We start from the raw sequence: 13336 nt of genomic DNA on the forward strand, positions 1-13336 counted from the left end.
TGCAACCTGCTCTTCCAGGCAGATGGCTGGGCCTGGGAGAAGTGGCAGCAGTGGCATCCCTCCCATGACAGCAATCCCTTGAGGCAAGGGGGATAGGGAAGGCCGTGGCTTTCCTGGGAGAAGGAGCCCCATGTGCAGCACTTTTGGCTCTGCAGATGTGACGCTTGTTGCCATGGTGACCGTCCTAACAATAACCTCCCAGAACTGATCTTCCCCACACCCGCCCCAGCTGCCACCGGGGAGGGAGAGCCCTCCTTACTGACGAAAGCCAGCTAGAAAGGATGAGGTGGGAGGTGGAGATGACGTGGGGGTGCGGGTGGAAGAGGGCCCTTCCTGCAGGAGGGGTGGGAGGCTGAAGCCAGATGAGAGGGCTTCTGGGGCCTAGTACTCCTGAAAGTGTCTTGGCTGGTAGCCCTTCTCCCTTCCAGCTTTTCCACTCTGCTGGAGAGGAGCCTTCTGGGTCTGGAGGTGGAGAGTGGGGTTGAGGGGTGGGACTGTATAGGCAGGGACAATCTGGGTCTCTTTGGTAGCTCACTCCTTCTCAACTGTGATGCTCTGATCACCCTGCTATCCCTGCCCCCCTCAGGGTCACTTGATGTCATGCCTTTAATGTCCCAGCCCAGAGGAGGGGCTGCCCTGTTGACTTCCAGTGCTCACAAGAGCAACATGGGGGCCTCAAATCACACTCTTTTAGTGACTCTGACTTCTCATGTAAACTTGATCTGGGCAGCCTCCCAGGGGAAAGGACCTCAAAACAGATACCCAGAGTGCTGTGGTGTCCTTGCCCAGTGTGGCAGGACATCGTGCGTGTGTGTGAGTGTGTGCTGGGTATGTACTATGTGACTGTGTGTTTGTATATGTGTGTGTGAAAATAAAAGAGAAAAGAGTCTTAATGGGGAAATAAGGTTTGAGCCTCAGCCACTTCTCGGCTGCGTGACATTGGACAAGTTACTTCACCTGTCGCTCTGCTGTCCCACCTAGTAGCGTGGGAATCATAATAGTATATGCTTCCTAGGACTGGTTGAGAATTAGATGAGATAACACGTGTAGAATGCATATATGTAAGTCACTGTCTGCTGTCATCGTGACTTTAATGCCACTGTGTCGTGGCATGGACTCGCACTGGAAGGAGCGTGTGTGACCCTGGCAGTGTGCAAGGTCTGCTTGTAGCCTGGAGAGAGCCTGATTTACTGAGGGGTGCAATTTTGTTTTGTTTGTTTGCTAATTGTATTCTATTGTGTGGGACTGCCTCCTTCTCCTTCCGCAGCTCAGAGTGTTGCAGATGGCCCAGCATGTGGGGAGAGGCCCCTGTGGGGCAGAACACAACCCCAAGAGCAAGCCTCTGTCAGTCCATGAGGGGCCTCCAGTCCTCCCCCAGCTGCCCCAGGAGAGGTGGGCGGCTGCCCATCGGGAGGCACCTGGGGCACTCTGGTTCCAGCACTGAGGCCTGGAGGAGGTCTCATCTGTGACCTGCCCTGCAGAGATCAAGGCCACGCCCACCACAGGGCCCTATCTGCCCCCCAGTCCAGATCTCGCCTTGTCCCCTAAGTGTTCCTCGACCTCCAGCCCTCTTTTGGGTACAAGTTGGGTCTGCAAAAACAGCCGGGACTGGGATTGGTCACCACCTGGTGTGCTCACATGCCTGTCAGCTGTGTGCCAAAGGCATCCTGGTCGAGGAGGCCCTGGGTACACCCCTGCCCCCTAATCCCTGCATTAGATCTTCTATCCAGGAGACATTTATTGTGAGTTCTAGAGCCAGCCCTGGATTGGCCACCAAGCTGAGAGAGATGAGCAGGACAGGCCCAGACCCTACTCCTGGGGAGCCGGACGTGCAGTAAGTGGCTTCTTAGCAGGGCAGCAGAACGACCCAAATCCAGGGCTGGCAGCTGGAAGCTTCATTTCCTCTGGGCCTGCCCAAGACTCACTCTGGCCCTCTCCTCTCTGAGGAGTGTGAGGGTGTGGAGCCCAGTAGATTGTCTTTGCTGAATTTGGAGTCCTGGTTCTAGATGGCCGCCTAGGTGTGGCCCTGGGAGAGGCTCTTCTGTGGGAAACGGGGTCAGCCCAACCTCTCCTGCCCCTCCTCCTGCTCACTTGTCCTCCTCTCCAGGGCCACTCTCAAGATGGACCATCTTCTTCTAGGCCAGAGCTGGGAGCAGGCAGGTGGACTATGCCTGGGAGAGGAAGAATACATACCTCTACCTGGGCAAGGGGGCTGTGAGCTCTCAGGACCCCACGATGCTGATGGACCAGACACTGTTCCCCGATTCAGGGACCTCTTTCTGAATAGGAAATGTCTGTTCCTGGGACCTCTGCTTGCCAGCCCCTAGTGCCAAGTGCTAGGAAGAGGGAGGGGCTTAGACTGCGGGGGAGCAGGCAGCCTCTACCCTTTCATCTAGAACTCCCTGTGTTCCCAGTGTGCACACCTGGTCTGGGAGGCTCCTGGGTGGCTCTGCCAGGGAGGTTGGACGGTGTGGTGTGTGGAGTGGTGGAGACCCGGGCCGGGCAGGAGGGGTCCTGTGCATGTCCTCGTGGGGGTGTTAGGAGTCTGTGGAGGGAGGGCTCTCCCCCCTCCCCATGTGCACCTGCGTCCCCTCTTGAGGTCCAGGTCGAAGCAGGCCTTCAGAGGAGAAAGGCGGCTGGGTTCATTGCGTGCAGTCCCCTGTGTATGTGCGCGCGGCAAGGGAGTCGCCAGGAGGCAGCGGAGAAGTCAGCTCAGGGAGCCAGCGGTTGCCCATGTGCGTGGCCCCAGGCGCCTGGGCGCGGGTGCGAGTGCCAGCGCAGCAAGTGCAGGGAGAGGGTGCGGGTACGAATGCCGGGAGCAGGAGCTGGTGCGAGAGCGTGTGAAGGGCGCGAGTGCGGGTGTAGGTGCAGGCTCAGGGCTCAAGTGCGTGTGCGGGTGCAGGGCGCGGATGCGGGTGCGGGGCGCGTGCAAGGGGCGGCGGGCGGGGCGGGCGCGGCGGCGGCGGCGGCGGCGGCGGCGGTGACAGCGGCGCCCGCGCTCCCCGCGCGTAGGTGTGCGGCGCGCTCCTGGCGGGGACGGAGCGCGCAGATCTCGCGTGCGCTCGCCGCCCGGCGCAGCCCAGCCCGGCCCCCGCTCGGCGCCGCGAGCCGAGGTGTCGCCCGCGCCCGCGCCCGTGTCGCCGCCGTGCCCGCGAGCGGGAGCCGGAGTCGCCGCCGCCCGAGCGCAGCAGAGCGCACGCCGAGCCCGTCCGTCGCCGCCATGGCCACCACGGTGACTTGCACCCGCTTCACCGACGAGTACCAGCTCTACGAGGATATTGGCAAGTAAGAGCTGCGGCGCGTGCGGGCCGAGCCGGGGACCCCGAAGGGCGCTGAGCTCCGAGGGCGGTGATCCTGGAGACCCAGACCCTCTGCGCCGCCGGGTCCGGGCGCACTGCGGCCCCGCGCGCCCCCGGCTGCTCCCGGCTCGGGGCCCGGAGCGCACGGCCCCGCGCGGCTTCGACCCCCGAGCCTCGGGGCCTGGCCGCCGGACAGCGGCGCGTGCGGCCCTACTGGGCCCTGTCCGGCACGATCGCCGGACCGGAGGCCCCGGCTCGAGGCGCGGGGCTCGGCGCAGCGGGGGCGGCAGCAGGTGTCCCCGGAGCGCCCGGCAGACGTGACGCATTTGGCGGCGGGAGGTCAGAGAGGAGCCGCGCGCGGTTTCGGCCGCTGGGCCTAGAGCGCGGGGGAGGGGGCGGCCCTGGCCCGGAGTGTCGTCCCCGGAGCGGGCCACGTTGTCCCCACCCCCACCGGGCAGCCGGGCGCGGGGGCGGCGGGACCTGCTCTGCGCCTGCTTCTCCGCGTGGCTTCATCTACGCGGGGGGTGCCCGTTGCGCTCCGCGCCGCGTGGGAACAGCCTGTGCTGTGGGTCCTCAGGAGATTTGGGGTTCTGAAGGCTTTCCCCCCAGATCCTCCTGGAGAGAGGAGTCTGGAGAGCTGGGGGCTGAGGTCAGGGAGCTGGGATCAGGTCACGGGGGTGAAGATGAGGAACTTGATGGCCTTCAGGGTCGTGGGGGTGGGAGGGGGCGCAGTTCCGCAGAGTTATTTGCGGGGAGGCAACAGGACGGACTTTGAAGGCTCTTTTCAGGTCGGGCCTCGTGGAGGGAACAGGTGGCTCCTGGGCTCTGCTCACCGATGTGAGCCGTGTAGGGCCCTAGTCGGGGCTCTGCCGCCGGGCTCTACCCCGAATCTGATCGGGGGCTCCTCTCTAGCCTGGGAGTCTCCACTCTGTGAATCAAGGTGGCTTCACCTGGCATCTCCTCGTCTGGCTCCAGAACTCCTGAAATCCCTCGGTTCCAGTCTGGCGGCGGCCAGAACCCCACTCTCCTCCATCCTCCCCCATCCCTCCAGCATGGTGGGGGCGCTGGTGAGGTTTCCTCTTACACCTCCAGCGGCAGATCCCTTTTTCCCTCTTTATTAAGAAACGTCTGTGGTGATACCTTGTGTTGGCGAGGGATGCTGATCATTGATAATTGTGGGTGAGAGCTGGGAGGAGTGTGGGGGCGTGTGAATTCCCCAGCTCTCCCTGCACGTGGGGGAGGATGGCAGTCAGGCCTGTGGGGCTGAGGAGTGAAGGAATGGAATGGAGGAAGCCCATGATGGGGTCGGAGGAGGCTGGGCCCTGGGGACTCAGAAATTCCTCGGCCCTCAGGTGGGGGCTGGTTGAGTGCCTGTCCCCAGGGCAGGGGGACCTGGAGAGCAGAGCAGAGAAGCGGGGGAGGGGTCCAGCACCCAGATTGTGTATACACCCGAGGCCCTGAGGAAGCTTCCAGGGCTTGTCTGGGACCAAGCCTGTGAGGATAGGGTGATGGGCTGGTGGTTCTCAGATGGGGACAAAGCAGGGGGCGGCAGTGGGAGGAAGGTCACCCCATTCTAGAGGACCTTCTTGTTGTTCCTCTGTGCCCAGGCCCTCACGCCAGGCACCCTGCGTCCCCTTTGCAGAAGTGCCTTTTCCCGTTCACCCCATCTCCTCTGCCTGAAGCTGGCTCCACGGACCGCTCCTTCACTTTTCTGTGAACCTCTTTGGGCCAGCGGCCCTGCAGGGTGGTCGTCCCAACCCCAGGGCTCTAGTTCCAGGGGCCACAACTGGTTATCCTGGCTGCTGCGATCCACACCAACACTGGGGGATGGAAGTCCTTGGGATTGCCCTCGGGGAGGGTGTAGAGGGGGGTAGACCCTGCAGTGGAAGCCGGGCTCCCCTCCTGTCAGCAGGAGTGTGAGCCGTTGTGGAAAGGGAGCCGGGGCCTGAGGCTTGAGTAGGTGAGGAAGCGTGGCTGTTGAGGAGGACCAGGGGCCTGGGAGAGGAGGGGAAGGTACCCCATCCCATGGGCTGGCCCAGCACCCCTTGGCAGAGCCTCCAGGCAGCAGGCCCACTGAGGGATGCCCAGGGGCCTCTCATAGCCCCACTGGGTGGGGAGGAGGCCGGGCCAGTGCAGGGGGAGCTGCAGTGGGGCAGGTGTCAGGATGGAGGGTCAGGCACTGGGGCCACCGCCTCCGCCCAGGGCTGGGGTCCTCAGTGGCCATGTCGGCGGTTGTTGACAATGCCTGGCCTGCCCGACGCTCAGTTGGTATTGCTTCCTGGTCCAGGTGGATGAGTCCAAGTTTATTTAAAGATGCAGCCCCTGGCACCAGTCAGGCGACACTGAGCTCCCTGCCCGGGAAGGGCTGGGCCACAGGCCCACAGCTGCTCGCGTGACATGGCCACTGGACTGTCCCCTTCCTGCCCCGTCCCTTCTCTAACTTGTCGTCCCCCCCACCGCCCGCCACTGTCTCTGTGTGGGATTGGCCCTTGGGGGCCTGGGCTTTGGGTTCAAGGACCAGCAAAAGCTGTTTTCTGGGGTTCTGCCCTTCCTTGCCTGGCCAGGGCACGGCTCTCCAACACCAGCATACAGGTAAAGAGCCTTAACTTTGGCTTTAAGTTACAGACAGTTATAGATGAAGGCTGCGGGAACACTCAGCCCAACACTGAACTGGCCAGCAACATGGCTTAAAAATGTTTCATATTGTATAGATTTTTTTCAATGGAAAGAACTTCCAGGAGTAATAAAATAAACATTTGTATCCCTTCTACCTGGAATTGGAAACTGTTTCTTCTTTTGTCATTTTGGCTTTCAGTTCAGTTCAGTTGCTCAGTCCTGTCCAACTCTTTGTAACCCCGTGGACTGCAGCACCCCAGGCCTCCCTGTCCTTTAGAGTTCTTTAAAAAAAACATCAGAAATAAAGCCTTACCAAGAAATGTTAAGTAACCATTCTCCGCCAACAACTGTGATGTGTTCAGATTTATCCTTTTAGACTCTTGGTTCATTTGCACACAGATAGAGTCACAACTAACATACAGGATTCTTTGGGGGTGCTTTCTTTTTAACTTTATATAAACATCTGGAAACTTGCGCTTTCCCACAGCTTAGTCTTCTGGGCATCTGTGTGTGGGGACGCTGTCTGGCCTTTCGCTGCTGCTCTGTGTAGTGACCGTAATACCTGTAGTACCTCGTGTTCCTCTCCTCGTGGCAATCTCCGTGTTGCCAGTGTTTCTTCCAGTCCCACCGTGGGTTTGCTGGTGCCCAGGTGCGAGGGTTTCCTCAGAGTTTGGCTCTGGTGGTGGGGGTGCCAGTGGGGGTCTGGACATTCTCCGTGTCTCCCCTGGGCCCACTCCCCCACAGCCCCTTTCCTGGGCTTGGTGCTGACCTCCTTGTCTGGCTGTTTGTTGAGTAGGAATTTTGTGCATTTTGTGTTTAGGCTCCCGGAGCTTAGACTCTGGGGAGTCATCCCCTTTAAAATCTGAGTGATCCCCCTCTCCAGGAGAAAGCAGCTCCCACATGGCTTTGGATGTAATTCAGGGGTTCGTGGACCCCTCCCCTTGAGAGAAGGTGAGCCCCATTGTAACAACCTCTAAGTGGCGCATCACTTTGAACGCCTGATTTTATTTGATTCGAGTTGCTCGGGAACCCCCCTCATACTCCCCCTTCCCATTTTATAGACACACAACTGCAGCTCAGAGAGAGTGGACAATATGCCCCCGTCAGCCAGGAAAGCCCCCACTCCCAGTCCAGGGCACCCCTGTCCTTCCCAGCTTCCGCCGAACCTCAGGCAGGCCCCGAGCTGACCTTGGTGTGTCCTTGACTCTATCCAGTGTGCCCCAGTTGGGGGAGAGCAGATCTTGTCCTGGGGTGTGACCCCTCAGGGGGAGGGTCATCACCATCCACCTTCTGTGCTTTCTTGACGTCCTCTCCACTAGCCACCAGCCTGCTTGGTGGTTAATAGATAAACTCAGGAAATTCAGAGCAAATCGATGGTGAGCCTCCTGAGCGCCAAAGCCTGGTTGCCAGGAAGAGAGGACTCGGGTGGAGGACTCATCACTATGTTTGCTTTCTCCCGCCCTCACGCACATCGGGTACTTCCTGCCCCAGGACCTTTGCCAGTGCTGTTGCCCCCTCCTCTGATGGCCCCACGCTCATCCCCCTGGCCACTCCCTTGGAGAGGTTCTCATGCCCGCTTCCTGCTCCTCCCCCACCTAGCCTCTCCCTGCTTCTGTCTTCCCCTGTCGCTGGGCACCATCTGACACAAAGGCAGGTGGGTGTCTGGCCTGCCCACAGTGGAGTTTCCTGCACGCGTGAGGAGGGGGTGAGTGACCCTGCCAGTGGCTTCTGCCTGCTGGGTGGCCCCCAGGGTCGGAGTCCAGATGCCTAATGTAGGGTATTTAGAGAAGAAGTCGCACATGTTGAGGCTGCTGTGAGATGCACATGAAGGTGAGGCTAGTTTAGTTACTATTGAACGGTATTTTTATACCATAACCTACTTTGCTGAGAGCTAAGAATATATCTTGCGCTTGCTACCTGCACTCTTTCTCTCCTGGTAGCAGTCGCTAGCAATTAAATGGTGCTTATTACATTAAGGTGCTTGATCTGTGAAATAGGTACCGTGATCACTCCCAGTTTGGAGAAGAGGTGCCTGAGACTCAGAGACACTCCACACGGGGCTAGGGTTTGAGTCCAGGCTGTTGACTAGAATCTACTTTCTGCTTCTCTCAGAAGCTTGTGACCGTACGCCGTTCTGTGTTTTTAAAAGGCAATTATTCCACTCTCTAACTCATGGCCCGGTTGTCCACTCATGGTCCACTCTGCCCCTGGGCTCCTCAGGGTCTCACTTGTCCTTAACAGGCTGCTCACTGAGCCCTCTTTGTGCTTTTCCAGCACAAGGCATTGCCCTATGGCTCCTTTTTATAAAGACATCATTTCCTATGGTTGTCCCTCTGTGACAACCAATACTCTACCCCCATTTGGGGCCAGCAAGTCTTATTTGATTTTAATGATTAAATAGACAATAGGGATAATATCTTAAAAGAAAAATCAATACATAACTATGTGCAGTAAATGTGACTCCTTCACCCTCAAGTTTATTCATTCCACAGAGGAACCTGGACTGCCTGTTTTAATGTTAGTATAAGGATATGTGTGGTATATATATATATATATATATGTACACATTTGTATACATGCATATACGTTACACACACACATATATATGGTTTAAAAACACAATGGAATCACCATATATGTGATTCTGCAGTTTGTTTGCTTCTAACACTTTTTCATGATGATCCGTCATGTCAGAGACTTTTTTTTACAGATAAGTGCCTGCCAGTTCTCTTAGAATCAAGGGATGGATGTATATATGGTGGCCTTATTTTTAAAACCCCAAATGGAGACCCGTTCTCTGACAAGCAAGACAGAGGGAAGAGAGGATGCTGTGTTTGAAACAGGGGCTCCCAGGGTTATGAGGAGGGCATGATCGTGGTGGATGAAGGAGCACTTTTCGGTGGGGTCCTGGGTTGGGGCACAGGGGTCTTGATCAAAAAGAAGCCAAGAACGTATTCCTCTCCTTTTTTTTTTTTTTATCTGAAGGATCCCCCAAGAGCCTAGGCAAGAGAGATGCAATGTTGGATTTTCTTTCTTCTACCTAAAGTGAAATTCTATCAGAGATGATTCCCTTAGAGAGTCCACATTGAGTTGCCTGGAATTTATCAAGTGCTTTAATAAGAAAGACCAAGTGGAGGTGACATGAACAGCGTCTGCTCCCTGGAAACATCTTGTCCCTCCCACTGCTCTCTGAGGCCACCTGGTCCAAGGCAAGAGATGAGGCCTTTCTGGAGATCTCAAATATATTTTCAAAATTTTTAATTCCTTCTCTCTCCCTGCCTCAAAATGGAATCCGATTTAGTTATTTTTAAAGCATCTTTCACAGCTGCAAGTCACTTTGTTAGTGTAGAAATGTAAAAATGCATTATGTATCAACTTGGTTTTCCAAAAATTACCATATTGGCATGTTACAGAGAAATGTATATTTTATTCATATAAAGATCTGAATCTATTTAAAATGAAAACATCCTTATTGGCAGCTAGTGGTGTTCCTAGGTTCATAACTTTTGGGTGGCCTTTGTCTCCTAGGTTAGAGGGTCACTAGGTCGTTCAGTGGCCAAAACTCCTGGTGGACTGTTTTTCTTTTTTTTTTGCATTGACATAATGATCCTAAAATAACTAAAGTTATGCTTCTTTGTTAAGCCAGATACAAGCTTTTGTTGAATTCAGGAACAGATTGGCAATAGCTGGGCATAGATTTAAGAACATTTTTTGGAGGATACATAAACCATGCTGTTCTACAGGCCTAATTTGAGAACCACCTTTTTTCCCTGCTTTATGAACAGCGAGTGAGCCCTGAGGGGAGGAGATGCTGTGACCATTCCCACAAAACCGGAAAGGTGTCCTGTTTTTGGATGTAACATCCTCCATGGTGTTGGGCATATCCAGGTTGGTGCCTGTTTCTGTTGAAGAGCCAAGGGCAGTTCCTGCCTCCCTGTCGCTCAGCCCACACTGAATTCCAGGGCTTAGAACCATGCCCAGTGCATAGTGGTGCCCGACAAAGTGGCTTCTGTCACCCAGTAAAAGATGGGGGCCCTGCAGGTGGTTGGGGGCAGGAGGTGCTGGTGGTCTTGGGTGTCTCAGATGCCTGGTCTGAGTGGTCACCTGTCTTGTCACCTGGTGAAGGGTGGCATGACTTGGGTGCTGGCCACAGAGCTGGATGCCAAGGGGTTGAAGCATTTCGCCCATTTCTTAGTGAAGTTCTTCATGTGGCTTTTGTTCTTGTACACTGAGGTGCAGCCTGATTTTCAAAGCCCTTGGTTTGATCTGAGACATCTGTTAGGGGCTTTCCGGGTGAAGAGTCCTGGTTTAGATGGGAGCAGTACCTGCTGAAGAAGGCGATTAGGGTGGTGCATCCTAGCCCCCGGCTGCCTGTAGACCCCACCCCAGACCTGCTGAATCAGACCGGAGGAGAGTGGTTGCCCCTCAGTGGTGGTCAGTGGGCAGCACAGACTCAGACCCTGCAAGGGGCCTCTGTGCCCAAGGCCAGGTGCCTGCGCCCGCTCCCTCCCTGGGCTCTGTAAGAGCCTTACTTGACCACGCATTTGGAATTTGCCTTCCTTTTTTCAGACACTCGATATTACCCCCTGACCCTATCCAAGTCATCTGGAGCAGAGCTTTCTAGAAGAAACAAAACTTGAGCCACAAATGGCAGGCATATGTGTAATTCAAAATTTTCTGGTACTTGAAAAAACCTAAAAAGAAACAGGTGAAAAGAACTTTAGTAGTGTATGTATTTAACTCAGTTTATCCAAAATATTGTTTCAACATATAGCCAATACAAAAATTATTGTTAAGCTATCTCAAATTTAAAAACATATTGTTTTTGAAATCTGTTGAGTCTTTTTACACTTACAGCACATCTCAGCATGGACCTGCCGCATTTCAGGCTGTTAGGGCTACACACCAGCAGTGGTTACTCTATTGGAACTCACATGTTTAGAGCTTTAAGATCATTCCTGTTATTATTATTGTTACTATTTGCAACTTTCCTGGTTTATTTTGCTTTACTTCAGATTCCTTCATGCATCCAGCAAATCTGCCTGCACACGTATCATTTGCCAGGCATTTTCTGCATGCTTAGGAAACAGTGAACAAAGTTGAGGGTGCCTGCTTATACTGATGGGAGAAACAGGTGGTAAATCCTAAACAAATTGTGTGATGGGGTAGAAGGTGATTTATACTTCAGATTTTGGATTAAGGAAACTCAAGAATACCAGTTAGCAGGAAGGTTGTAGTTCTAAAAACAGTGGTCAGGCCAAGAAAAGGAGAGAAACCTCAAATTGCCAAAATCGGGAATGAAAGAGTGGACATTACAACTAATCTTATAGAAATAAAAGGCTGATAAGGGAGTCCTATGAATGACTGTGTACCAAGCGAAAGGTAGCCTAGATGAAATGGACAAATTCTTAGAAAGACAAACAACTGAAACTGACTCAAGAAGAAATGGAGACTCTAAATAGACTTGTAACAATTAAAGTGAATAATTAATAAATTTTTAATGTCCCCCCAAAAAAGTCCCTTCAGTCCAGATAACTTCACTGGTGAATTCTATCAAATGGTTAAAGAAGAATTAATACCAATCCTTCACAAACTTCTCCAAAAAATAGAAGAGGAAGGAATTCTTCCCAACTTACTCTGTGAAGCCAGTAACTACCCTGATACTAAGGCCAGAGAAAGACATCTTAAGACTACAGACCAATATTCCTTTTGGATACAGATGCAACATCCTCAGCAAAACACCAGTGAAACAAATCTAGCAGCATAAAAAAGGGTTCATTATGAGCAAGCAAATTTTATTCCAGGAATAAAAAGTTGGTTCAAAATACAAAATTCAATCAGTGTGTTATGCCAGATTAACAGATTAAACAAAGAAAGTGTATGATCATTTCAATAGATGCAGACACAACGCATTAACAAAATCTAATACCTTTTCCTGCTAGAAATACTCAACAAACTAGGGTTAGAAATGAATTTCTTCAACTTGATAAAAGGCCTCTATGAAAACTCCACAGCTAACATATTTAATGGCAAAAAACTGAATGCTTTCTCCCTAAGACCAGAAATAATCAAGAAAAGAGTGTTCTATTCAACATTGTACAGGAGGTTCTGGCCAGGACACTTAGGCAAGAAAAAGAAATAAAAGGTACCCAGATAGGAGAGGAGTAGGTAAAACTACCTCTTTTTACAGATACCGTGATCTTGTATAGATAAAATCCCAAGGAATCCCTGAAAAGCTGTTAGAACTAAAAAATGAATGTAGCAAAATCGCAAGATACAAGATCAAGATACAAAAATCCAATATGTTTCATTACACTCCCAATGTTCAACCCCAAAATAAAATTAGTAAAGAAAATTCATATTTTAACAGAATAAAATACACAGTAAGAAATTTTTAAAAAGGTAATACAAGAGTTGAACATTGAAAACTACAAACTACTATTGAAGAATATTCAAGATCTAGATAAATGGAAAGATGTTTTATGTCCATGGAACTGAAGACTTAATATTGTTAAAAAGGCAGTATATGCCAAACTGATCTATAAATTCAATGCAGTACCTATTACAATTCCAGCTACTTGTTAAAAAAGAATAAAAAATTAGAAATTAAATTTGTAGGGAAATGTAAGGGGTCCAAAAGAGCCAGAACAATTTTGAAAAAGAACAAAGTTGGAGGATTCCTACTTCCTGATTTCAAAACTAACTGTACTGTTATACCAATCAAGTCAGAGCAGATATTGTCTGGCATAAATGTGGGGATAGTGTGACTAAAGGATAAACACATAGATCAGTGGAATAGGACTGAGAGTCTAGAATAAACTCATATATCTATGGTCTGTTGATTTTTTTTGACAAGGATGGCAAGACAATTCAATGGAAAAAGAATAATGGTTCCTTTAACCAGTGGACAAGTGGGCATCCACGTGCCAAAGGATGAAGTTGGAACCCTATCTAATGCCAGATACGAAAGTAGATAGGACTTCCTTGGTGGTCCATTGATAAAGAATCCATCTGCCAATGCAGGGGACATGAGTTTGATCACTAGTCTGGGAAGATTCCAGATGCCATGGGGCAACTAAATCTGTGTGCCACAACTACTGAGCTCTGGAGCCCACAAGCTGCACCTCGTATGAGCCCATCACTGCAACCACTGAAGCCCCAGCAACCTGGAGCCTGTGCTCTGCAACAGGAGAAGCCGCCGCAACGAGGAGCCCATACTCTGTACCTAGAGAGTAGCCCCCACTCGCCGCAATTAGAGAAAAAGCCCTTGCAGCAACAAAGACCGAGCACAGCCAAAAATAAATAAATATTAATAAACAAACTTAAAAAAAAAAAAAGATATATTAGTGATCAGTAAGCACACAAAAAGATGCTCAACATACTTATCTCAAAATGGCCTAATTGTAGGAGCTAAAACCAAA

General features: G+C 52.2%; 1 protein-coding gene across 13 annotated transcripts in view; it reads left to right on the forward strand.

Annotated features, from left to right (window-relative positions):
* Positions 1-3124: 3124 nt before the first annotated feature.
* Positions 3125-13336, forward strand: part of CAMK2B (calcium/calmodulin dependent protein kinase II beta) — a 92236-nt gene continuing 82024 nt past the window's right edge. For 5 of the 13 annotated variants that reach the window (XM_061414444.1, XM_061414445.1, XM_061414446.1 and 2 more), the window contains exon 1: positions 3133-3285. In XM_061414444.1, coding sequence (XP_061270428.1) covers positions 3221-3285 — 65 coding nt within the window. In that variant the 5' untranslated portion in view covers positions 3133-3220. Of the gene's footprint in view, positions 3286-9705; positions 9804-13336 lie in introns of those variants that run through there. The other 8 variants (XM_061414450.1, XM_061414453.1, XM_061414455.1 and 5 more) reach the window with 5 other exon arrangements.

Source organism: Bos javanicus, chromosome 4 (assembly GCF_032452875.1).
Source record: "Bos javanicus breed banteng chromosome 4, ARS-OSU_banteng_1.0, whole genome shotgun sequence".
In the NCBI taxonomy this organism is placed as follows: Eukaryota; Metazoa; Chordata; class Mammalia; order Artiodactyla; family Bovidae; genus Bos; species Bos javanicus.